The sequence below is a fragment of the Eleutherodactylus coqui genome, chromosome 4 (assembly GCF_035609145.1).
Source record: "Eleutherodactylus coqui strain aEleCoq1 chromosome 4, aEleCoq1.hap1, whole genome shotgun sequence".
Taxonomy (NCBI): domain Eukaryota; kingdom Metazoa; phylum Chordata; class Amphibia; order Anura; family Eleutherodactylidae; genus Eleutherodactylus; species Eleutherodactylus coqui.
The window spans coordinates 47,032,901-47,059,489 of record NC_089840.1 but is presented as its reverse complement, the minus strand read 5'-3'; the positions used below and the strand labels follow the sequence as shown (position 1 = coordinate 47,059,489).

General features: G+C 44.3%; 1 protein-coding gene across 2 annotated transcripts in view; it reads left to right on the top strand.

The window, feature by feature from the left end:
• Positions 1-26,589, top strand: part of RCSD1 (RCSD domain containing 1) — a 79,686-nt gene that overhangs the window by 30,021 nt on the left and 23,076 nt on the right. The window contains exon 1 of one of the 2 annotated variants that reach the window (XM_066599368.1): positions 10,730-10,870. The exons of the other annotated variant lie outside the window; for it this stretch is intronic. Within the exon in view, the coding sequence (XP_066455465.1) occupies positions 10,787-10,870 (84 nt within the window). The 5' untranslated portion in view covers positions 10,730-10,786. Of the gene's footprint in view, positions 1-10,729; positions 10,871-26,589 lie in introns of those variants that run through there. 2 annotated transcript variants of the gene reach the window in all.

Below are 26,589 nucleotides of genomic sequence, written 5' to 3'. Positions count from 1 at the left end.
AGAATATAACTACTATAATACTGTCTCCTATGTACAAGAATATAACTACTATAATACTGCCTCCTATGTACAAGAATATAACTACTATAATACTGCCCCCTATGTACAAGAATATAACTACCATAATACTGCTCCCTATGTACAAGAATATAGCTACTATAATACTGCCTCCTATGTACAAGAATATAACTACTATAATACTGATCCTATGTAAGAAGTCAGGGATTGATCTGAATGTCTGATATATATATAGTGAATACCATGACTGTATATGGGGGTTGTCACTTAGTGTAAGTTACTGGCAGTTGTGCTCAGTGTTATGAAGCAATGGTTTATTGTGTGGAGATGTCTGTTCTATGACATCTCCCAGCTGCAGACATAAAGCAGACAGGGCCATGAGCATCTTATCCGCTTTCTAACAGACACATTCTTGCTCTGTTTACTTGCAGGATGTGGACTGTTCTATTCTGTGTCATGCAGCGTTCACTTCAGGCCCGACACTACAAGCATAAGGCAAATATCGCCTGCAATTTCATGTAATAGTATGTCAGGAGCCCGGGGTATTATGTAATGGGGATCACATGTAACAGTCTTAACATTACCATGACTGAGCAATTAGCATGAATCCTACTGTATATACAGCAGCAATACTGCTGCAGCTGTCTGAGATTGCCCCATCCTGGCAGTTAGGGCCGCCTGCACACGGGTGGATTTGCATTATGGAATTCGGAGCAGGCGTCCGCCTCCATACTCTCCAGCAAATACTACCCATAACACGCTATTAAAAATCGCTTATTCCTCTACACAAGCGGAAATCAATTGTGATTTTCCGCTCACGGAGGAAAAATCGCAGCATGTTCTACTATTGCGTAGATTCCAGGCGGACGACTTCCATTGAAGTCAATGGAAGCCGTGCGATCCGCGAAACTTCCACAATGACATTGCGGAAAGACTGCGGATTACGCGTCATCGCTAGATGATGACGCATGCGGAATCCGACCCGCCCGTGCGCAGCTGGCCTAAGTGTCCCCTTTAACTACCGATAGTAACACAGGTTGCGCACGTTCAGCATCTGAGACCCTTTCCTGACCGAATACATCTCACAGCTGAGGGTTTGTTGCAATTGTATTCATTCTAGCACAACTAAACTGCCTGGAAAACAAAACTGATACATTTTATGTGTTTTGATACATTTTATCAAGCCTCTATTTGTTTGCTAATATGTTTTTACAGAAGGGAATTCTATGCATTTTAGAACTGCGTTCAACATCATTGCAGTGGATGATGCGGTGTGTTAAAAAGCGCTGCATCGCACTGAAATAGAACAAACAGCATTTGTTTAGCGCGGCATTAGAAAAGTTGCACTAAAAGTCTCTTCGGAGAAACCCCATTGAAATCAATGGAGGCTCAGGCCAGACTCACGCGAATGGGTCGGATTCCGCATGCTGATTTCCACAGTGAAAGACCTGCGGTCCTTTGCAGAAAGTAATTGCAAATGATCGCGGAAGCTGACGGATGCGAGCGTTTTTGCACGCAGATGTACCCTATGCGCAGTGTATTGTCCGCACGGAAAAATGATCTCCCTCTCACCTTCAGCCGGGATTTCTGGCTTTTCCTTTGACGTTGCAAGCGTTTCCGCCGTCTCTACACAATGTTAATTGCGTATGAGCAACGGAACACTCGCATCCATTGACTTCAATGGTGGCTATCTGTGCGGAATATGTGTAAAATAGAGCATGCCGCGATTTTTCTTCCCTTCGTGGAATATGCGAATCGTACCCTCGAGTGTAAATGAAAAATCAAAAATATATGCCTTTCAATGCCTACATTTTACAGTAGATATTCTGCACAGACTGCAATTGCGGATTCCGCAATTAAAATCCGTTCATGTGAGACCCCCCTGAGAGTAGCCTAAGGGTATATTCACACGGATATTTACTTTTAGTCCTGAAAAATCACATCGATTTTTTTTCATACAATTTTTATATGATTTTTATGCGTTTTTGCAATTTTTCTGTGCAATTTTCATTTGTTTTGCCTCTGATTTTTACATATATATATATATATATATAAACAATGCATTCTCCACACTTCCCTTTACCCTTTCCAATCCAATTTGTATCCAGGTTTTCCTAGGGGGCTTGCTCTTTTTCTGCCGTTATACAATGGCGCTATATGCTGGCTACTAAAGCCAGTACTGCATGAGGTGACACGTTGGATAGGCTCCGACAGCAGAGAAGCTGGCAATATACAGTAAAAGAACCCCGACGGACGTCTTCCAACATTGGAGCTGTACAGCCTTAAATCATAATGTCTTCAGAGGTCAGACAGTGGATTGGAAAGGGTTAAGGTTACAGATAAAAAAATAGATCGCAATTGCATCAAATGAGTGTAATCCAATTTTTTATACGCACCTATAGACTTAGGGCTTATTCAGATGACCGTATATAGGCCGCGTATTCACACTGGCCGATATACGGCGTCATTCTCTGCAGAGGGAGGAGGCTGGAAGAGCTGGGAACAGTGCTCTGAGCTCCCGCCCCCTCTCCGCCTCCTCTCCGCCCCTTGGCACTATTTGCAATAGGAGAGAGCGGGATGGGGGTGGGGCCAACTCCCGAGACTTAGCTCTGCCCCCGCCCATTGCAAATAGTGCCGAGGGGCAGAGAGGAGGCAGCGAGGGGGCGGGAGCTCAGTGCACTGCTCCCGGCTCTTCCAGCCTCCTCCCCCTGCAGAGAGGGATGCCGTAAATATGTTCGTCTGAATAAGCCCTTAAACAGGTGATTTTAGTACTTGTCAACCCGCAATTTTTAATGCAATTTTCACATGCGTGAAACCGATGCACGAAAAATCGCATGTTGTTTCTATAGTAAATAAGGAAAATCACATCACAGTTGCATTAAACCCGCGTTTACACGTGAGTGCAATGCAATATTTGTTTTGGCTCCCATAGGGAATATTGGTCAATTCTTGAACAGAGTCGGCCAAGAATAGGACATGTCTAGAGATGAGCGAGCGTACTCGGAAAAGCACTACTCGCTCGAGTAATTTGCTTTATCCGAGTATCGCTGTGCTCGTCCCTGAAGATTCGGGTGCCGCTGCGGCTGACAGGTGAGTCGCAGCGGGGAGCAGGGGAGAGCGGGCGGGAGAGAGGGAGAGAAAGATCTCCCCTCCGTTCCTCCCCGCTCTCCCCTGCAGCTCCCTGCTCCGTGCCGGCACCCGAATCTTCAGGGACGAGCACAGCGATACTCGGATAAAGCAAATTACTCGAGCGAGTAGTGCTTTTCCGAGTACGCTCGCTCATCTCTAGACATGTTGCATCTCTTGCATCTTGCGGCATCACTGTGAGAGATAAATCACCCATGTACATTAACCCATTAAATATAATTCTTTTCATGTGCAATTCCTGTAAATCTCGCATTGCATAGATATCGTGCATGGAAATTGCCCATGTGAATGCACCTTACAGCCTGAGTGACATGCCTGGTACACAAGCAGTGGCAGAAGCACTATTACATTACTTCCCCCATCCTCTCTATGTGTCAGGCACGCAGATTTAACATTCAATGTCACTGAAGTTGATGTAGAAGGAAGATCTAACTACAGGATGCCACCTGTTAAATTCTAAATCCAGCTTCAACTGGGCCAAACACGCATGGCCCAAAGTCATATGTTGGACAGATTGTCCCCCCTAGGAGTCATTCCAGCAGCAGGAACCAGAGTCCGATGCTAAAGTTCTATAAAGTTGATTCTAGTGTTTCGTAAGACCTTGGATCACATGTGGTTTATCTAATTTCCATGTTGAACGAGAATGTTTACCACTGCAGATGAGGGGAAACCCAATAATGAACAATTCCTGTTGAAGAAAATTTTTAAGGCGTGTCAACCTTAAAGGGGTAGTCACATTTTAAACTATCGCTGGCCTTTCCTTAGGATAGGCCATCAATAGTAGATCGGTGGAGGTGTGCTATCAGGACCTCTGCAGATAAGTTGTTCACCAGGCGTTGTGCTCATGCACTTAGCTTATTTCTGCAGGAAACAGACAGCTCTGTTCTCACTGCAGTGGCCAAGCTTGGTATTACAGCAAAGGGGAAATTTATTAAAGGGGTTGTCCCGAGGCAGCAAGTGGGTCTATACACTTCTGTATGGCCATAATAATGCACTTTGTAATATACATTGTGCATTAATTATGAGCCATACAGAAGTTATAAAAAGTTTTTTACTTACCTGCTCCGTTGCTAGCGTCCTCGTCTCCATGGTGCCGACTAATTTTTGGCCTCCGATGGCCAAATTAGCCGCGCTTGCGCAGTCCGGGTCTTCAGCAGTCTTCTATGGAGCCGCTCGTGCCAGAGAGCGGCTCCGTGTAGCTCCGCCCCGTCACGTGCCGATTCCAGCCAATCAGGAGGCTGGAATCGGCAGTGGACCGCACAGAAGAGCTGCGGTCCACGAAGACAGAGGATCCCGGCGGCCATCTTCAGCGGTAAGTATTGAAGTCACCGGAGCGCGGGGATTAAGGTAAGCGCTCCGGTAAACTTTCTTTACTTCCCTGCATCGGGGTTGTCTCGCGCCGAACGGGGGGGGGGGTTGAAAAAAAAAAAAACCCGTTTCGGCGCGGGACAACCCCTTTAAGTCTGACATATCTGAAACCGGACTTAGTACAATTAACCCTGGCATGCTGTGCATTTAATACATAAGGAGGCGCATCCTTGGCTCCTCCGTGCACCTTCAGAGAAATGTACGCCAGGTCCGACATTTCTAATACAATTTGCGCCAGCTTTTGATGTAAATTATACATAAATCTGTCAGTCCGTATGGCAACGCCTCTTCCTGACCAGCTCCGCTTATTCTTAAAAAACTAAATTTGTGGGCCTGGCACACAAAGGAGAAAAGACGCAAATTTTTGTGCAAATATCTGCTTGCGCAAAAAATGTGTAACTTTTTAAAACCAGAAACTGATGTAAAACATTTTATGAATATCACCCAAGCGCTGTGGAATAATTTGGTGCTATACAAATAAAGATTATTATTAAATTCCCACTTACTGCAGTGGGAACTTTGCCAGTAATACCAAGCCTGGCCACTGCAGTGAGAACAGAGCTGTCTGCCTCCTGCAGAAACCAGCTCAATTTGCAAAGACACTGGTCTGGCGAAGACCTAATCGTTGGGGTTCCCAGGTGGCAGACACCAGCTGATCTGCCATTGATGACCTATCCTGTTGATAGGCTATTAATAGTTTACAACTGGACAACCCCTTTAAAGAATGACACGCTCAGGCACCATACGAGTAAGGAGGTATAATGGGGCCAATAGTGAATGTGGATGCATTGTGGGTCCCGTGTCCTCCGTCCTCCTCACTATGGGGTTACTGCACCCCCTGCTGTGAGGCAGCGACTGAATGGAGCGCTGGTCACACCAATGCACTAGGGTTCTATTAACTGGCTCTGCTCGGCCAGAGCTCCCTTCAGGATGACGTCACTGCGGGGGAAGAAGCGACCCCCGTAGTGGCAAGCAAAACAGGACTTGGGGGGTTCCATTCTCGAGATCTGCGGGAGTTTCAGCGGTGAGACCCTTACTGATCAGCAAGTTATCCCCTATACTGTGGATAGGTGATAACCTGCAAATTTGGTACAGGCCCTTTAAGTACAAAAAGTGATTGACTGTGACCTTTTCAGAGGTTTTTCCACCCTGGCGGCGGCACCTGCTCAGTACAGACTGTTCACAATACGGAAGATCTGAGCCTCCTTCTATTTTAAGATCACCTTTGAACAAAAGTAACCCATAAACTCATCCCTGAGCATCGATGCTTCAGCCATGCCTTGTATGTGATAATGGGTTCACTTCCCGCCCCTGCTCCAGATGTTTCCTGTTACGGTCCGGGCTATGAAGGGGGCTGGCACAACTAATCCTGATGAGGGTGCAATATGTATGTCGCTGAGGCTCATTAACCATGATTGGGATGTCGTATACTGGGTGTCAGGTATGAAGGATTAACACTGGAACTAGAACCCACGACTCATATCTCCAGTGCAGGCTACAACATGAAAGCTGAACTCTGATTGGCTGCTATTAGTTGATACGTGGCGCTCGCTGAGCTAAGCTCATTGGCTACCAGGTGTCCTTATTTACAGGCAGTCAAAATGCAAGACTGGTTGTTACTGTCTATGGTTGGACTTGGAGATGAGAGCGAGAGCAAATATTTCAAGTACCTTTACTTTCAGAAGTGCTGTGCCCCCATAACAGTGCAAGATACAGTGCCTCCATAACACTACAAGCCGTAGAACCTCCATAGCAACGACAATTGCAGTGCCCCTATAACAATGCCAGCTTTAGTGCCCCATAACAGTTCAAGCTACAGCGACCTCATAACAATGCCAGCTACAGTTCCCCCATAACAGTGCAACCCACAGTGCCCTCTAATAGTGCAAGGCACAGTGCCACCATAACCGTACAAGCTCTATACCAATGACAACCACAATGCCCCCATAACAATGTCAGCTTTAATGCCCCCATAACAGTTGAAGCTCCAGTGCTCCTATAGTGATACAAGACACAATCTCAAGCTCCAGTGCCCCCATAACAATGCAAACACAGTTCCTCCATAAAAGTGCCAGTCACAGTGCCCTAAAACAGTTCCAACTACAGATCTCTCATACCAGCCATAGTACATCCATAACATTGCCAACATAACCCCCATAATTGTGATAACAGCAGGTCCTGTATATCAGTGCGATCCGCAGTGTCCCCATGGCAATGCCAGCCTTGGTGTCCCTTTAGCAGTGCAGTTCCTTTTGGAGGAGTTCTTGCTCTACCCATGATCAGCACAGAAATAAATGTCCCCATAACAGTAGGCCCCCATTATTGACCCCCCCCCCCATAACACAGCCAGCCACTCCGTCTTCCTCACAAGGTCAGAATCAGTGCCCAATAATGTCAGCCATAGATCTTCCATAACAGTACAAGACACATTGCCCCATAATAGTACCAGCCACGTAGCCCCCATAACAGTGATAACAACAGGATCCCCTTAACAGTGCAATCCCCAATGACAATGGTAGCCTCAGTGCCCCCACAGCAGTGCACTCACTCTTGGAGGAAGCTCTTTATATGTGAGTGATCTGCCAGGAAATAACAAATATTTGAGCGTGTCTCCATAAGGCTTTCCTCACACAGACGTTTTTTTACCGCAATTAGCGCGGTGCTAATTTACCGCAATCACGGTATAACGCTCCCATTGTTTTCAATGGAGCCTCTCAGACAGCGGCTCGATCACAGCGCTTTCCGGCGCTGCAATTTCCGAGTGGCATCTGTTCTATATTTGACGTTTAGCGACCCTCATCCATACTGAGGTATGCTAAACTCCGCCGTCGGCCGCAGCTGCCGCAGCGCTTTCTGGAACGCCTGTGTGAGAGAGGCCTAAGAGTAGGCCCACATCAGTGACACTCCCCATTATACAACCAGCCACTTTGCACTTTGTCCTCATAATGTCAGACTTGGTGTCACCATAACAATGTCAGCCACAGTTCATCCATAACATTGCCAACCACATTGCCCCGTAAGGGTCCCTGCGCACTCGCAAACTTTCTAAAAACCCCTGGATGCAAGACATTTTCATCCCATTGCTTTCAATGGGTCAGCGCCGGCCCCATTTAAAACATAGGGAGAACATCGCGATCTCCTGATGCTGCTGTGACAGCTGCGGCAGGCAATTCCTTCATCCCCACGGGGAGTCCCCTCATCATTGAACACTGTGACAGCAGCGGCAGAGTGTTTAGTGATGAGGGGACTCCCCAAGGGGATGAAGGAATCCCCTGCTGTTGCTGTCACAGCAGCGGCAGGAGATCGCGATATTCTCCCTATGTTTTCAATGGGGCCAGCGCTGCTGCTGCCACCAGCCCCATTGCGAACAAGGTGAAACCCCTGGATGAAGGATTGGTGATATTCTCCCATTGAAGACAATGAGCAATACTGCAGAAAGATAAGACCTGCTGCGGTTATTTTTTCACGCAGCATCGCAGGCGTGAAAACATTGCAAATGAGAATGAAACCTTTAAAATTATTATTTTCATAATCATGCGTTTTCATTCACTTTCACTGCACTCACTGATTTTCTACCCTAAGGCCTTTTTCACACGGGCTAAAAAATCATGCGATGGGAAACAGGCCTAAAAGTGCTAGCCAACATAACCCCCATAACAGTGATAAGAACTGGACCCCTATAACTGTACAATCCATAGTATCCCCATGACAATGCCAGGCTCAGCTTCCTAGAGGGGCTTAAACACGACTGTGATCTCTTCAGGTGGCACGGTTAACCCTTTCCAATCCACTGTCTGACGTCTAAAGACATTCTGATTGAATGCTGTACAGCTTCCGATGTTGGAAGACGTCCAGCAGGGTATTCTTACTGTATCTTACTGGCCGCTTTGTTGTCGGGGGCCTCTCCAGCATATCCAATACCGCAGTACTGGCTCAAGCCTGCAGGTGGCGCCATTGTATAATGGCGGAAAGAGAAAACTCCCTAGGAAACCCTGAATCCAAAATTGGATTGCAAAGGGTTAAATCACTGATTTTTAATAGTTTGGTTTTGACTAGCGTGACTCTCATATTACTACGCGCAAGAAAATATAGGCCTTGACCTATCCTTCTTGCACGTAGTTTTACTGTGTGCAAGAAAAGATCGGGCAGGACATATATCCCTATTTTTTTATCACGTGTGCAAAAAAAAAAAGAATCTTGTTCAGGCGCAAATATGCTCCATAGCGGCAAGCGTATTTGCGCCTTCGCTCATCTGTTTAAGCCCTTAGGGACATTGATTTCAGTGGTTTTGTTTCCATTAGTGGAATTCTCGCCCGTTAATGGTACATACGAGAAAAATAAGGCAGGACCCGTCTTCCCCCTTTTTTTTAAACTTATGCGGAGTTTAAAAGGTAAAAAAAAAAAGATTTTTACCCCATTCATGGTCAACTACCCTCCGAAATCAGTGGTTTAATTTTTCCCGTATTTTCTCCCATAGGGGTGGAGAAAAACACGTTTGTGTATTTTTGGCCTGTGGCAGGTTTCAGACGGCTGTATGCGCACCTACACGCGCTGCTATGGAGCGTAGTCAGGCATGAATAGATTTTTTTCCCCCTTCTCGAGCCATTTAAAGTCCACACCATAGCACAGGGGTGTGAAAAAAACGTGGGAAGATAGTAATATTTTTTCTCACCGGTAACATTAATGGGCAAGAATCCGCTAGTGAAAACGAAACCATTGAAATCAATTAAAATCAGTGGTTTTGGCCCGAGATCACACCTGCCAGCTTCTGTTTTTCACGCCAATGCAAGGAAGATGAAGGGAATGCCGTGGCCGTGGCAGAGGATCGCAAGGTTCTCCCATTGTTTTCAATGAAGCCAGCGCTGCTGCCACCAGCCCCGTTGAGAACAATGGCGCTGTACTGCGAGATCTCGCAGCTCGATAGGACATGCTGCGATTTGTTTCCTGCATCGCATCGTATCACGGTGCTATGCAGGAAAACATCACTCACCATTCAAATCAATGGGGTTCATATTTGGGCGAGATTTGTGTGCCTCGCAACGCACAAATCTCGCGCGATTTTCTCGCCAGTGTGAAGGCAGCCTTAGTCCATTCAAAAGACTGGAGTTTATATTTGTACGTCTCACAACGCACAAAACGCGCACAAGATTCTCGCCTGTGTGAATGTAGCTTTTGACCGGCTTCATACGGGCGTATTTACACATGTATTTATACACACAGAATGTGAACGTGCGATACGCAGAAAACAGAACCCAATGATTTCAATGGGTTCATTCGCATGCGCATATTTATTCCTGTGCATTTCAGCCATAAAAAATCCAGCACATTCTATTTTTCTGCAGATTTGTGCACCAAAAGTCCCCATAGAATTTAATGGGGGATGCGCAAATGCTCACAAACTTTGCTAGGAAATGCGTGAAAATTGTGTAATAGCACAGGAAAAAGAACACATGGAATTCATTAGACTAATTAGCCTTTTCAATCAGTATTTTTTTGCTTTGCGCAAATGCACATGCCTTGCGTGCTGAAAAAGTACAGTAAAATACGCCAATGCGTGCGCAAAAAAAGCAACACTCCAAAGAGGTCTAATGCAAAATCTGTACCAGGGCTCCCAACTATTAGGGGTCATTTATAGTGCTGATCTCGTTATATGGTGCAAATGGACCTTCTGCACCACCTTATAGTTACACCCCTGTAGATAAGAACCTGACATATGGAAATGGCTAGTTAAGCGACCATTAAAGTGTCTCCAGACCACAGCTTCCACCTGCCATAGGAATTCTAATAATTGGCAGCACCACATACTACTGGGGCGCTGTCACCCGCATTCATGGCATTCCCTCTCTAGCACGCTCCCTCCGCCCCATCTGAATACAGTTACTGTCTCTTTAAAAGCGCCAAGCATTGCTAACAGCAGGGGGGATTCAGCGAAGCACTCTGGGAATGTCATTCCCTATAAGACACCATGTGACATCTTATTAGACAGATCCTCTGTGCTGCTACCACTCACAGCGGTTACCAGGGTCTCATTCATTCCTCTAAGAAGGGGCTCAGCTTGCAAGGATCAATGTCTTGCATTGGCCAGTCTGTGACCACGACTAGCCACGCTCCAGCTACCCTTGTACAGGAGCTGGGGGCGCTGTGCCATGCTCCGTGGGACTGTGACACCTAGCCGGGATCCCCCTCCTTGGGTATTCGCTCTCCCATGATAGAGATTCTGACAGATGACCCGTATTGACCAGCTGTTGGTCACATGACGTTCTTCGCAGTAATCTTCAGGGGACCTGCAGATATTTGTCCCTCGCCTCATACCCAATCGGACTCCTGGGGGAATCTCGTGAGTTGCTGGGATATGGGAAAGCTGGGTCTGTGGATGATGGGTAGATCTGTGATCGGATGTGTAGGTGATGGATCAGGACGGTTGTTGTTGTGAATAGCGCAGATGTAGCAGAGCTGAATTTGTCATTGAACTGTTCATTATTTAATATGCATTGGGAAAACCGAAGCTATGGACACAAATGACATACTCAGCTCTGCTACATCGCTGTCTTTTATTATTGCTTATGAGAGAGATGATGTGAACATGATTAGGCTATTCTCTGCACAGGGGCGTAGACTAGATAATGCAGAGGTAGCAGTTGCATTTGGGCTCTCGTGCTGGTGGGGGCCACTGGACCACATAAGGTGAGTGCAGATGTGGGGTCCTGTTATAGATTTTGCACTGGGACCCAGGGGCTTCACGATAAATTTCTGTCTCTACATAGTATGCCAGCAGCCAGGTAGGAGACGAGCGCACGACGCTGGTACTTTTCCTTTTTTTTACTGTATTGGGTTTTTCACATCTTTTACGGATGGATGAGAATTGATTGCAAATTATATTATATCCGTATATTTAGGGTTTTTGTAACAGATACATTATACTTATATACCTAAAGCTGGACATGGACTTTAGAAATCTGCTGCTGGATATATGATGTTGTTCAATACCCTTAGGGCTCATTCACAGGAGCATATGCGTTTTTACGTTCTTGCGGCCGCGCCATAAATTTGCATTAATGGATGATTTTCCGTGATCATGGCCAGAGATAATTAGCGTAAATGAAATTTTTAGCGAAAAAATACGTCGCACCCCGGAAAACCCTCACTGCATAAATCCTTCAAATGCCTAAATTGAGGCACCTGTAAGCTGTTCGCAGTGTTGGACGCTGCTAAACTGCCTCCCCTCCCTTTTTTTCCTCAGCTCAGATAGGAGTCTATGGGAGCTGCCACCGTATATCAGTCAAAAGATAGTTCCAGAACTATATTTTTACCCACCGTATATTCGCCGCCGCCATATTTCAGTTGCGTATGTTTCATTTTTTACAGCGTGACATTTTTACACAATGTATATTCGCCCGTGTGAACGAATGCATTGGAAACCAAAGCCTCAGGTGGTCGCGTATATCGGTCGGCCGTAAAACGCGCCATATATACGCTCGTGTGAATGAAGCCTTAGGTTGGGGCATTCTTGCATTTTTCCACTGCAATGGGAATAGCGCAAAAACATCACGTCTGATTATACCCCTGTACATGGAAATATCACCTGATACCTGAAATATAACTGTAGGTACCCTTTAAGTGATTCTTTAAGGCCTCTCTCACACAGGTGTTGTGGTTAGCGACGCAATTTAAATCATGGTGCTTTGCCGCGACTTTACTTTTGCTGCCGCTCATTGATGAGGTGCGCTAAACATTCAAAATAGAACGGGCTCCACTCGAAAATCACGGCGCTGTCTGAGAGGCTCCATTGAAAGCCAGTGCCGCTCTGGTTTCAGGATAACATTCTGTCCCATGACAGAGGGGGTGTGGAGTATATTACTTGTACATCTTTGCCATCCTCCTGATTTGCTGGTTTCAGGTCCCATTTTCGGCTATCCAAGATGGCCAACGCAATCTTCAGACTACCTAATCCCCATAGTGCAAGGGTAGTACTTTTTACCAATGCACAATACCTCCTCTCTGATTGGCCAGTGCCGCTCATATGATCAGCATTGGCCACTCAGAAAGCAGTGCACAGTGTGCATTAGCTAGATAGGAAATTGGAATGGTCATCTTGGGGGGGGCAAAAACTGGGTCCAAACTTGCCAGATCAGATGGATGGATGGCAGAGAAGAACAAGTGCAGGTAATACACCACCAACTCCTCTGGTCCCAGAACATAATTGTGTCCTGAAACTAGAGAATCACTTTAACTGCTGGTTCCTCGGTTGTAGGGAGTCAGACTAATGTCATCTAAGCATCATGTAGTAGATACAGTTGCACCCACTACTTCCACTTAAGTATCATACAAATACCCAAACTTCTCTGTTTAGCAAAAGTAGGTGGCGTTACATGCTTATGGGTGGAGTAAACACAGATCTGGGACATGGTCTGTGTTTTTCTAGTCTCTTTTTGGTAGCTCTTAAAAGGGCACTAACTTCACAGACAACTTATGCTCATCTAATGGCCTGTTTATGTTTCATCAAACTTTTAATAGACTTTCCGTAATTGTTATTGTTTTACCACTGTAAATCAAGGCTGAAGTGCAGACTCTCTGCAATCCACTGCCTGTTGTTAGGTATTGAGCTTCTGTAGTTACTGGGACATTGTTTTTTAGCTGTGGCAGAGGGGCTATCTTCACAGGCTGCTCCTTGCACTCACAGGCTGACAGATCTACAGACACTGTGTAAACAATCTCTACATTATCTGCCTCTTCTGCTCTTACAGGATGTGTGTGTGTTTTACTTTGAGTTTACTAATCATTTGGCCAGAATATTTCTGAATATCAAATTCCTACAAATTCCTCAGTATTGTGTCATCTTTGCAACATCCCACGATGCATTGCAACACAGTCAATTCACAATATTTCATAACAACGTAACTGCCATTCATCCTGTGGTATCCAACAGTTGCTCTGAGTATCTCATTCAGTAAAGGAGGAATGGTCAGCATGTACATGGCATCTGCTCCTAAATGCCCCTCCCTTCCCGCTGGTAGATGGTCAGTTATAGACCTACACCAAAATAGAAAGGCCCTATTTTGATATGAGACTCCCAAAAATACGTTTGTTAAAAGTCCAATTACTCAAGGGAGGTCAAACAAATGGCACCTCCCATAATCACTATATATGGAAGCTATTTGCGGAGGCTCTCCGCTCTGTTTGGCAGAGGGGTCTTGAACAGGAAAGGCAGAGTATGAAAGGACTGTCATTGCCAGGAAACATTCACAGAGCCCCTCATTAAAGTAAGAGTAAAAATTTTTTCACTTCTGGTGGGTAACTGGGACCCCTCTGAGGACAACAAAAACACTGCATGTCAAGAGCCTCTTCTGAGACCTCCATAATATATCAGTATTGCTCTAGCCATAGACCATAATGGAGGAACACTGACAGGGCCCAAGTGGTGTTGCACTGGAGACAGATTCCTGTGTTGCATTTCAGAAGCATTTATCTTATGTACAATACCATGGGACTCAGTGAAGACGGCCATCAAGAAGTGGATTAGATTTAGCACAACAGTGAGATTAACAGGAACTGGACTCCCTCAAATATTGATGAAAAGACCAGAAGAAAATTGGTGCCGGAGGCTGCAAAGAGGCCGACAGCAACAGTAAAGGAGCTGCAGGAGTTTCTGGCAAGTACCAAATATCAGTCCATTTTGGCACAAAACCTTAAGGCCTCTGCTAAAAAGCTGAAGATGAAGAGGAATTTCACCTTTCAGCACACCGACCCAAAGCAGACCTCCAAATCCCCAAAAGAATGGTTTGCCAGAAGAATATCGAAGTTTTGGATTGGCCCGGCCAGAGCCCAAGCCTGAATCCCATTGAAAATCTGTGGGTGACCTGCAAGGGAGCTACACACGAGATGCCCTCGCAATCTGACAGATTTGAAGCACTTTTGCAAGGAAGAGTGGGCAAAGATAGCCAAGTCAAGATGTGCCATGCTGATATACAGTTTCATTGGATATGGGCGGCGGGTATATACGTGTCATCGCCAAGCGATGGCGTGGGAAATATAAACAGAAAAAAACAAACAGGTGTACCGTGCATACTGCGGTCACGCGCAGTACAATTTTGCTGCCATATGCGGTAGTACGCAGGGTCACGGCCGCATTCACAGCTGTGAAAACGCTGTAAAATGCTGTGGGACCTCCCGCAGCGCTTCATGCTTACGGCCATCTGCCCCAGACCTAAAGGGTAACATTGAAGGTGAAAAAACATCTGAAATGATTCATTTTTGTTGTATTTTTAAGGGCTTATTCCCACGAGCCTATATGAGCCGGTGTTTTCACGGTCGGCCAATCTACGCTTCCATCTAAGCAGTCCCCCCCTTCCCTCCCACTCACAGGTTCTCTGCTTCTCTCCTCCCCTCCGAGTAGTTTGCAATGGGTGTGGGCAGGACGGGGGCCGAGCTAAGCTCCCACCGCCTCCCCGCCCTTTGTCCATAGCCAGCAATGGAAGTGTGCGGGACAGAGCAGAGCTTAGCTCCTCCCATTGCAAACGCCGGACCGGTGGAGAGAGGCAGAAAGCTGGTGGGGGGGGGGGGGGGGGGGACTGCTTAGATGGAAGTGTATATCGGCCGGGCATGAAAACCTGACCGATATACGCTCATGTAAATAAGCCCTTAGCATGTGAGAAATATGGCATTATAACAGGTGTGTGTAGACTTTTTATATCCATTGTACCTATTTTTTCTCACTCAGGGGACACTGCTCTTTGTTCCAGGGGTTAATCCTGGTTCATTCGTGCCATCTTGACAAATTGGCAGTCAAAACTGTTTTGCAGACACCTTCATGGCTCTTTCACATCGACATTATTTTAACACAAAGTGAGACGCACTAACAAATCGCGACTAACTCTGCCAAAAATCACATAAACAAAGAATCATCCATTCACATGGCTGGCTGCGGTGAAATAATGCCGGAGCCCCAAAATCCCTCGATTGGCAGAAGTACTTTAATCACTTTTAAATGCCTCAACTAGAGGTACCTGTCAGTGTTTAGCAGCACTTGCCGCGACTAAACACCCTCCCTCTCCCTGTTTCGGACGGCTCCCATAGTAGACTATAGAGTCTCCTGTGTTGGTTCGTCAAAAGATCGGACAAGACGTATCTTTTAGTGGGACAAGAAATTTTGATGCTTATGTTCTAGCTTTTGTGGTACGATTTTTTTTTTTTAGGCTCGTCAAAAAATCGTTTGTCTGAGGGAATCTATAGGAAACCATTGGTTCTAATGAACACGATTTTTTGACGCGCCTACTTCTCGTCAAAATAACGCCCATGTGAAAAAGAAGCCTTAAGGTGCTATTAAATGAGCACTAGCGGTCTCCTCCACCGATAGCTGACGGCTGAAGTTAGAAGTCCAGATGCAGCTTGGAATTAAAGGGGCAATTAAAAGTTAGAATTAACTTTTTAAAATCAGGCAAAAAGGCTTGCTCGAGTAACTGCTTTATCCGAGCGTGCTCGCTCATCTCTAGTACTTACCCAACCTCCGCCCCAGCGATCCAGGACTGCAGCTCTTCGATCCTTCAGTCTCTGTTGACAAAGGAAGCCAGGTGACTGCTGAATGCCAATCAGAGGCTGCAGCGTCACCGCTCGTTTTCCTGGCATCAGCGCTTATATCTTGCCCGCCAGAAGTTCGGCACAGTAACACTGCGGCCCCTGATTCGCAGGCAGCGGCTACTTGATTTCCACTGTTGACACACCATAGGAATCGTGGGGCTGTAGCACCTGATCGCTGGGGCTGAGGACGGGTAATTGCTCTTCATTTTATTGCTTGAACCCTTTTGACTCCGAGTTTAAAAAGTTAGTTCTTACCAGACAACCCCTTTAATGGTAAACTGTGCTAGTGGCAACTGCTGTAATAGCGCTCATATTATATATTCGCAAGGGATATATTTTCTGTAGTGGAAAATCCAGAGCAAATCCTCAGAGTCCGCAGCTTCAAAAACTGCAGCTCATGGTGTGGATTTACAACGGACTTCGCTCTTTGCTGTGGATTTCACCCTCTGCAAACAATTGACATGCTGCAGATTTGGAATCCGAACTATATAACAACCCAACACGGACGTTTTCTGCACAATGTGGACAAAGTCTGTTAAATGTCATCCACGTGGCTTCTACTGTAAATGCGGTGGATTTTCCTTGCGGGGAAATCCACAGCATTTACACCCCATGTGACCATATCCTTATCAGAGAGTGATCTGAGCCCTTGATGGTCATAGAAACTTTCTGACGTTTGCCACTGGGTGGTCAATCTGAACTTCAGACTATCCCTGGCTCGCTTCATGGATGGTGCAGCCCTAAGCCCCATCTGTTTCATGACACACATGACATGGAGTCTCTTTTTTTTCTGCAATTTGCTGGTGGGAGGATTAAAAAAAAAAAATACAAGGTTCAGCAGAACTAGCGGAAACGTGAACATTTCCTGCCTGAAGACATTGTATCACACGTGCACCTTCCCGCGCTGACCGTACATTGTCTCTGATCACTGACAGATTTGTATCTCCGCTGCATTGTGGGACTATTTTGGCACTATGGAGACCTCTGGCACATAGACGTCTGATCCGCGCAACTTCCTGATTATTTTGTTTTACAAGTCTTGCAAGGAAACATTTGGCAGCCTACAAGACTCTCTCAACTGAAGCAATGACCGCACAAGGCGATTATGCAACATCCTACAACCACAAGACCCATCACCCATCCCCAGAAACCCAGTGCTCATGATAGTTACCAGTTAATTTTAGGAAATTACCAAACTAACTCCCCGTATGGGTAGCTTACGGGGCGTCTCATTAAAACAACCCCTCTTTAGAGTGAAGCTGACCCAGTAAGAACAGAAGCTCCAGCGATCATAGTAACATAGTTCGTAAGGCCGAATGAAGACAATGTCCATCTAGTCCAGCCTGTCTATCCTGCTGTGTTGTTGATCCAGAGCAAGGCAAGAAACCCCAAGAGCAAAAGCCAATTAGCCCTTTTGGGGGAAAAATTCCTTCCCGACTCCCTAATGGCAATCAGACTGTTCCCTGGATCAACCCCTAATAGTTCCTACCTGCCTGTAAACCCAGATTAACAAATAACCTTAGATTTATAGCCTATAATATCCTTCCTCTCCAGAAAGACATCAAGTCCCCTTTTAAACTCCTCTATTTGCCATCACCACTTCCTCAGGCAGAGAGTTCCACAGTCTAACTGCTCTTACAGTAAAGAACCCCTTTAGGGAAGATGTGGCTAGCCATAGAGTTGCTGCATGGGAAATTTGGTATTACATACAGTCCTTCTGGTGTGGATATACCATATGAGCAATCTGTACAGAGAGGATTTGTCTTCATGAGACAACCCAGGGGTGTAGCTGGGGAAGGAGGATCAGGTGGGGCATGTGCCCTGGACGCAATTAGGATGGGGGCAGAGGAGGTGTCAGCCTAACCAAGATAGAAGTTAGCTGATTGCTATATAGACCATGCCATACACACAGAGCCTCTATAAGTAGCAACCACCTAGCAGATGTGTTCTGGAGGCCACTGGTGGAGCACTATTACTATTGGAGTCCACAAGGGGATTGCTATTACTACTGTGGGCCACAAGAGAAGAACTGTTACTATTGGCGGCCACATGGAGCACTATTATTACTACTGGGGACTACAAAGGGAACAATATTATTACTGGGGGCCACAAAGGGGAGAAGGCACCAAACTGAATCTTTGCCCGGGATGCAGGAACACCTAGCTACATCTCTGAGACAACCCGTTTAATAAACAGAGATCTAAACAAGCTACTATAGCATAGAAAGGTAATCTGCTGTCTATATAGCCACATGTAGTCAAGTGGTAGTCACTTGAACAGGAAATCAAGTGCAGAATAAATTAGAGGGGGAGAAGGAAGATGTGAAACAAAGATTGATTCTTCATTAGGATGTGATACTGACTGCAGGTTAGACTTTAATATGAAAACCTCAGGCTCACTTGTCATTTCCTCTTTACATACATTCGTGGTGACAGTTCTTTTGTCTTTCATCTACTGATCTGGAAATCTTAAAGACCAGCATCCACAATAACATAGTTCAAAGTCTAATTTAATCTGATGGTTCAGAATTCAGAAATGGTCAAGGTCCAAACACAGGAGAAGACATCATAGAAGGATCATGGACAATTACCCTGCTAAGAATTTCCAGGGGAGGGAATCTGCATCCCAAGATGTAACTAGGTCACTATTATGTGTGGCCTGTGTATAAGAAGGGCAAGAGAGAGACACATGATGTCTTCACTATATTGCCGCAGTTCTTGCACTTTGCACAGAATTGTCTACCCCCTCCGATCATTTATTGAAGACTTGTCAGGCATCAATAGAAAAAGTTACCAAAGTTTTGGAATACCCTTTTTAAAGCAAATGATGTGACTGTGGTTTGTAGACATCAATGACTTTTCTGAGCAACTATCTGAATGATAGTTGCTCTGTGTAAGGCCGGGCTCACAAGAACGGGTTGGATTTCGTGAGCGGATATCCGCAGCAGAAGACCTGCTTCTGATCCTGGAAGCGAATTGCGTATGGTCACATGCGGTTTTCCACGCAGATGTACATTTAAGGACAGCATATCGTCCGTGCAGAAGACCGAACGTAAGCAGGGAATGAAGTCAGAAAGTTGCGAAAACCCCTGTATGGAAACATCCTTCTATCGCTCATGTGACCGCCTAGGCGACATTCTCTTGTACTATCGTGGTGAGAGCTGGTCTGAGAGCCTTCAGAACAGGATACTGATCTCTGGGCTCGGCTGGTTTTATACTACTTTTTTTGGAAGTAGTATAAACCACTTTAAAAAAAAACTTTCTTATAGAAGAGGAGCCTAGAAAAATCAGCGGAGGTTGCAGACAGCAGTCTGGATGGTGTGTTGCTCCCCAGACTCTGTCCTGCATTGTCTGCCCACAAATCTACAATTCCTACCTGCAAGTGTGAGCAAAGCAACAGAAGTCAATGCATTTCAATGCACGTGTATTACTGCGTATCATACGCATAGACAGCGATTGCGAAATCTGCTATTCAAATTTGTTCGTGTGAGACCAGGCCTAAAGGTACCTTTACTTGTGTCTTCACCTTTTCCAGGGCAATCCCTATGTTGCCATAATCACTGACTTTTACTGATCTAATGAGAATACTCTGTTAGGCCGTGTTCGCATCGCCATTCCAAAGGTCTATGGCAGTTGTCGCTCTTGACGGCAAGAATAATGCAGCATATAGCAATATGTTTGCTGTCAAAATGACAAAATTTTAACATTCTGTGTCAATGGGGTGTTGCTTGCAGTATTGTGGCTTCTATTGTGATTGGAAGCTATTACACAAATCTGAGCAGAACCTTACATTTGTACAATCAGTAATAGCCAACTAAGGTAACTGTAAGGCAACTGGCTGCAGCAGGAGCCCTCCCCCCCCCCCCCCCCCCCCCCAACGTCCCCCATTGCTCTATCTATAATATGTCACCAGGCACATTAATCCCTGCCCCTAAGAAAAGTCCCACCCACTCAGACCGCCAAAAACTAAAGGAATCCGTGAAGACCTGTATAATTTGTTAAACAGCATAAAAATGATACAGAGTGACTGGCAGTGGGGGCATATTTTCTTTCTACTTTTGTCGTCTCTTGTAGGTGAACTGTCCCTTTAATAGGAGTCTCTTCCTTCTAGGCGGTATAAACCAAGTCTCATCATGGAGGGACAAGATAGAAATGGGGACATGTAATGAAATCAGTTCCTAAACAGATTATTCACACACTGCTGTCTTCAGTGAGCCTGAGTCCCTAGCTGCTCTTAGACGATTACTGAGTGATCAGCCACTGGAGGGCTTAATGAGTAAACCCTTAAATCTCCGATCACCGTCATTATAGACTTATACATGATAGGACATTGCCAGACTTGCTTAAAAACCTAAGTGAAGAAATCTCTGAGAAAGCCTTATTAATACAATTACTTAAAGGGGCTGTGATCTAATAACAACCCTTTATCATGTACTCTAATAGACAGAAGGAGTCCTCATATGGGCAGAGCAAGAGACCTGCAAATAAAGAGTGGCCGTCATGCTGGTAGAACAGGGCCACGGGCGCCATATATTACGTGGTCCGCCATTCATTTCAATGTATAATGTGTAAAACAAACATTGTGAAACATTTCTTCAGGACTGAATAAAACTTCTCCCAACAATATAGGCTGTTACTTTTGGGTTTCAGAACCCGGACCAGAATGCTGCCATCCAATAGGTGGCGCTGTAGAGGTATTGTTCTGTCGTCCTTATTTGCATAAATTACCCAGAGGAGCATGCATGGCCTTATAAGTCTTCTCATTCGGCTCTCAGGTGTCATCTCACGCCCCTTTTGGCTGCTCTCCTTGGAAAGAGACGATGCCATCCCTAACGCACTCACCCCCTAGGTGTCTCCACACACTTTTTAGGTGCTCTCCTTAAGGAGAGACGACACCCCTCTTGATCAATATCATCAGACCAACACCATTTAAAAACAGATGATGACTTGATGAGACAACCCCTTTAAAGGGTAACTCCGGTCATAAAATAATTAGCTTTTTTTCCTTGGTTTATTACTTTTGACATTACTGTCTATCCCTTGCAAACAGGAAGATGTTACAATACCTCGACAACACCACCTATGAGAAAGCAGCATTCCTGCAAGTCAATGTCAGACATTTTAACAAACCTTGTAACAATGACTGAGAATATAAGCCAAAGTCTTCTCCAAAAGGAAATGATATCCTTGCACAGACTGACTGTTTCAGGGTTTTGCCCCTCATCAGTGTACAGCAGGTTTCTGGCTTGGCAAATGAGAGGCCTATGATGTGGGTCAGAACGGGTAAAGTTGCTCCAGAGGGAGAGCACCTAGTAGGTGTGAGGAGACTTTATAAGGTCATGCATGCTCCTCTGGGAAGTTTATGCAAATAGGAAGATGGAACAATGCCTCTACAGTGCCACCTATTAGAAGGCAGCATTCCTGCAAGTCAATCCCTTGTAACTTTTCGATATTGCTGTTGTAGATTGATACCTTTTAATGGCTAATAAAGAGAAATGATGTTAAACAGCAAGCTTTCGAGACGACTTAGGTCTCTTCATCAGACATTGTAAATTTTCATGATTCATCCATGAGATCTATCATTGCCACATATGAACTGTACTGGAACATCTATTATGAGTGACAACCACATAACATTGAGATAGTCATAGCCCATCACAGTTACTAGCATCATGTAACGTCCTGATATAAAAGTATATTTCAAGGGGTTTTCCAGCAGTAAACTAAGCCATCAAGAGTTGATCAGCAGAGGTTCCCCGTTCGAGACCCCCCCCCCCCCAATCAGCTGATTGAAGTGATAACGGTGCTCGAGTCAGCACTGCTGTCACTTCAGTCCATACATTGTATAATGGCTATGTGTGGTATATCATCTCAGTCCAAATTTTTTGGGAAATGTGACTAATTAACGTCACTGGTCTGAGAAGAGGCCGCAAAGCTTACTTGAGTGCCCCTTGCCTCTTCAATCAGCTGATCAGCAGGGTTCTCGAGCAGCAGACACCCACCAATCAACAATTAATGACCTACCCTAAGGATAGGTCCTCAATGGTTTAGTGCTGGAAAACCCATTTAAAGAGAAATTTCCCAAAATGTTCTGATTGATTATGGCTTCTTTTACAAATCGGTACAGATTTTGCTATATGTTTAGGTTTATCCAAAACCAATTTCCTATTACCTGAACAGTGTGGAACTAGTGCACCTTGGGGCCTCCAGAGGAGATTACTCTGAGGGCTTACACAGACGGACGTGTTTAAGCACACTTTTACGCACGTGAAACTCTCATGAGCGTGTTTCTAACATGCAGGAGAAAGCTGCCATAGAAGTCTATGGCAGGTTAAAAAAATTAAGGGCAAGGGGGGACCCCGTGAATAACCCTTGTTCATCCGCAAATATACTCAGTTGCGGCAAGTTTATTTAAGCATACGTTCATCTGTTAAAGCCCTGAGGGCCACCCTGTATTCATGCAGAGTATATGGCAGTCATCAGTGTATGGACACATCATGGAGTCTAATAAGTTATTTTTGAGCCAACCCAAAAGAAAAAGATGCAAGTGATTGCCTGAAAATCAGCTATAAACGGGGTCACTTTCTAGTGGACTTTATAGGGCTTAAAGAGACGAACGTGTTTGCGCACGTAAAAAATCACACCCGCAAAGCGCACCCATTGATTTCAATGGGTTCGTTCACATACGATGTTATTTCGGCTTCTAACGTGTCCACAGAGGTATAAATCCTCCACAGTGCCACCTAATGAAAGGCAGCATTCCTTCGAGTCAAAGTGGGACTTTTTATACAAGTCTTGTTACAATGACTGGGAATCAAAAGCAAAGCCAGACTCCATGTACATACAGCTGTTTCCGGGTTATTGCCCATCATCAGTGTACAGTAGGAGTCTGGCTTTTGCTAGTGAGAGGCCTGGGACAGGGGTCAGAAACGCTCTTTTCTCCTTAGGGAGAGCAACTATATACTATAAACTAAGTGAGGAGACTCAAATGGCCATTTGAGTCTCCTCACTTAGTTTATAGTATATAGTATATAGTTACCCAGAGGAGCGTGCGTGGCCATTTGAGTCTCCTCACTTAGTTTATAGTATATAGTTGCTCTCCCTAAGGAGAAAAGAGCGTTTCTGACCCCTGTCCCAGGCCTCTCACTAGCAAAAGCCAGACTCCTACTGTACACTGATGATGGGCAATAACCCAGAAACAGCTGTATGTACATGGAGTCTGGCTTTGCTTTTGATTCCCAGTCATTGTAACAAGACTTGTATAAAAAGTCCCACTTTGACTCGAAGGAATGCTGCCTTTCATTAGGTGGCACTGTGGAGGATTTATTCCCTCTCCCTTATTTGCATATTACCCAGAGGAGCGTGCGTGGCCATTTGAGTCTCCTCACTTAGTTTATAGTATATAGTTGCTCTCCCTAAGGAGAAAAGAGCGTTTCTGACCACAGAGGTATATGAACCTGCAGAGCGTATGAAGCAAATGCGCGCTGGGAATGCAGACATGGTCTTATGGTATGAGAACCCAGGCTCATCAAGGGTACCCTGCAGCCACCATTAGCTGAGCTTAGGCTGCTTTCACACCTGCGTTAGGGTCAGTTCAGGGTTTCTGTATCTCTGCTCCGTTCTTGGAGGAGGGAAACTGAAATAAAAACAAAAAAAAGAATCATTGTTTTCCCGATTGATTTCAAGAAAATGGAAAAAAATAGAAGCCCGATGGAATGGAAGTAAATGGAAGCCTTTCCGTTTGCTTTCCGTTTTTTTGAAACCCCATTGAAATCACTTGAGAAAGAAACTGATCAGTTTTTTTTCAGTGATATTTCAGTTTCTCCCCTCCAAAAACAAAACAAAGAGATGGAAACCCTGAACTGACCCTAACGCAGGTGTGAGAGCAGCCTTACTGCAGGCTCACTACTATATTCCACATTACAGCTTGAAGCTGTGTCAGAGGAGGAGTATAGGCTGACGAGTGGGTGCAGATGGCTCCCCTAAATAATGTTACTTAGGTCATTTTGCAGAAGCTTGAAGATTATAGTATCTGCCCAGTAACAAAGGCTCTTTAAGGCATCTGTGTGCAGAGCAGTAAGCACTGAGTGTACAGATAAATACACCAGGACTATGTAATTCCCGTTACGTAATGACTTTTGTCAGATCATCAAAGTCCGAGTGTTCCATAACCCAGAGATTATTCCCATATCTGACGCAACATGATAAGTTTCAAAGCAGAGGGAGGAAAGCGAGTCTGGCACCAGCTCAGCCGGAGGGATAGTTGGGAGCCAAATGAGGTCTTGTGTCATACAATGTGTGAGTTCTGCCCAAGCCAAGCTGTGTGCTAATACTGCAGTTCACAGCCCATAATATATCATGTGTCTATTAAATATTCTGTCATATTTTATAACTGCATCAATACTATTATACTAGTTATATCCTTGTACATCGGGGGCAGTATTATAGTAGTTATATTCTTGTACATAGGGGGCAGTATTATAGTAGTTATATTCTTGTACATAGGAGGCAGTATTATAGTAGTTATATTCTTGTACATAGGGGGCAGTATTATAGTAGTTATATTCTTGTACATAGGGGTAGTATTATAGTAGTTATATTCTTGTACATAGGAGGCAGTATTATAGTAGTTATATTCTTGTACATAGGGGGCAGTATTATAGTAGTTATATTCTTGTACATAGGGGTAGTATTATAGTAGTTATATTCTTGTACATAGGGGGCAGTATTATAGTAGTTATATTCTTGTACATAGGAGCAGAATTATAGTAGTTATATTCTTGTACGTAGGGGCAGTATTATAGTAGTTATATTCTTGTACATAGGGGGCAGTATTATAGTAGTTATATTCTTGTACGTAGCGGCAGTATTATAGTAGTTATATTCTTGTACATAGGGGGCAGTATTATGGTAGTTATATTCTTGTACAAAGGAGCAGTATTATAGTAGTTATATTCTTGTACATAGGAGGCAGTATTATAGTAGTTATATTCTTGTACATAGGGGGCAGTATTATAATAGTTATATTCTTGTATATAGGGGCAGTATTACAGTAGTTATATTCGTGTACGTAGGGGCAGTATTATAGGAGTTATATTCTTGTACATAGGGGCAGTATTACAGTAGTTATATTCTTGTACATAGGGGGCAGTATTATAGTAGTTATATTCCTTTACATAGGGGGGCAATATTATAGTAGTTCTATTCTTGTACATAGGGGCAGCATTATAGTAGTTCTATTCTTGTACATAGGGGCAGTATTATAGTAGTTATATTCTTGTACATAGGGGGCAGTATTATAGTAGTTATATTCTGGTACATAGGGGCAGTGTTATACTAGTCATATTCTTGTACATAGGAGGCAGTATTATAGTAGTTCTGTTCTTGTACATAGGGGACAGTATTATAGCAGTTATATTCTTGTACATATGAGGTAGTATTAGAGTAGTTATATTCTTGTATATAGGGGGCAGTAATAAAGTGGTTATATTCTTGCGTATGGAGGGCAGTATTATAGTAGTTATATTCTTGTACATAGGGGGCAGTATTATAGTAGTTATATTCTCATACATACGGGGCAGTATTATAGTAGTTAAATTCTTGTACATAGGGGGGCAGTATTATAGTAGTTATATTCTTGTACATAGGAGGCTGTATTACAGTAGTTATATTCTTGTACATAGTAGGCAGTATTATAGTAGTTATATTCTTGTACATAGGAGGCTGTATTATAGTAGTTATATTCTTGTACATAAGAGGCAGTATTATAGTAGTTATATTCTTGTACATAGGGGGCAGTATTACAGTAGTTATATTCCTGTACATAGGGGGCAGTATTATAGTAGTTATATTCTTGTACATAGGAGGCTGTATTATAGTAGTTATATTCTTGTACATAAGAGGCAGTATTATAGTCGTTATATTCTTGTACATAGGGGCAGTATTATAGTAGTTATATTCTTGTACATAGGAGGCAGTATTATAGTGGTTATATTCTTGTACATAGGGGGCAGTATTATAGTAGTTATATTCTTGTACATAGGAGGCAGTATTATAGTAGTTATATTCTTGTACATAAGAGGCGGTATTATAGTAGTTAAATTCTTGTATATAGAACGCAATATTATAGTGGTTATATTCTTGTACATAGGGGTAGCATTATAGTAATTATATTCTTGTACATAGGGGGCAGTATTATAGTAGTTATATTCTTGTACATAGAAGGCAGTATTATAGTAGTTATATTCTTGTACATTAGGAGCAGTAGTATATTAGTTATATTCTTGTACATAGGAGACAGTATTATAGCAGTTATATTCTTGTACATATGTGGCAGTATTATAGTAGTTATATTCTTGTACATAGGGGCAGTATTATAGTAGTTATATTCTTGTACATAGGGGCAGTATTATAGTAGTTATATTCTTGTGCATATGAGGTTTTATTAGAGTAGTTATACTGTACATAGGGGGCAGTATTATAG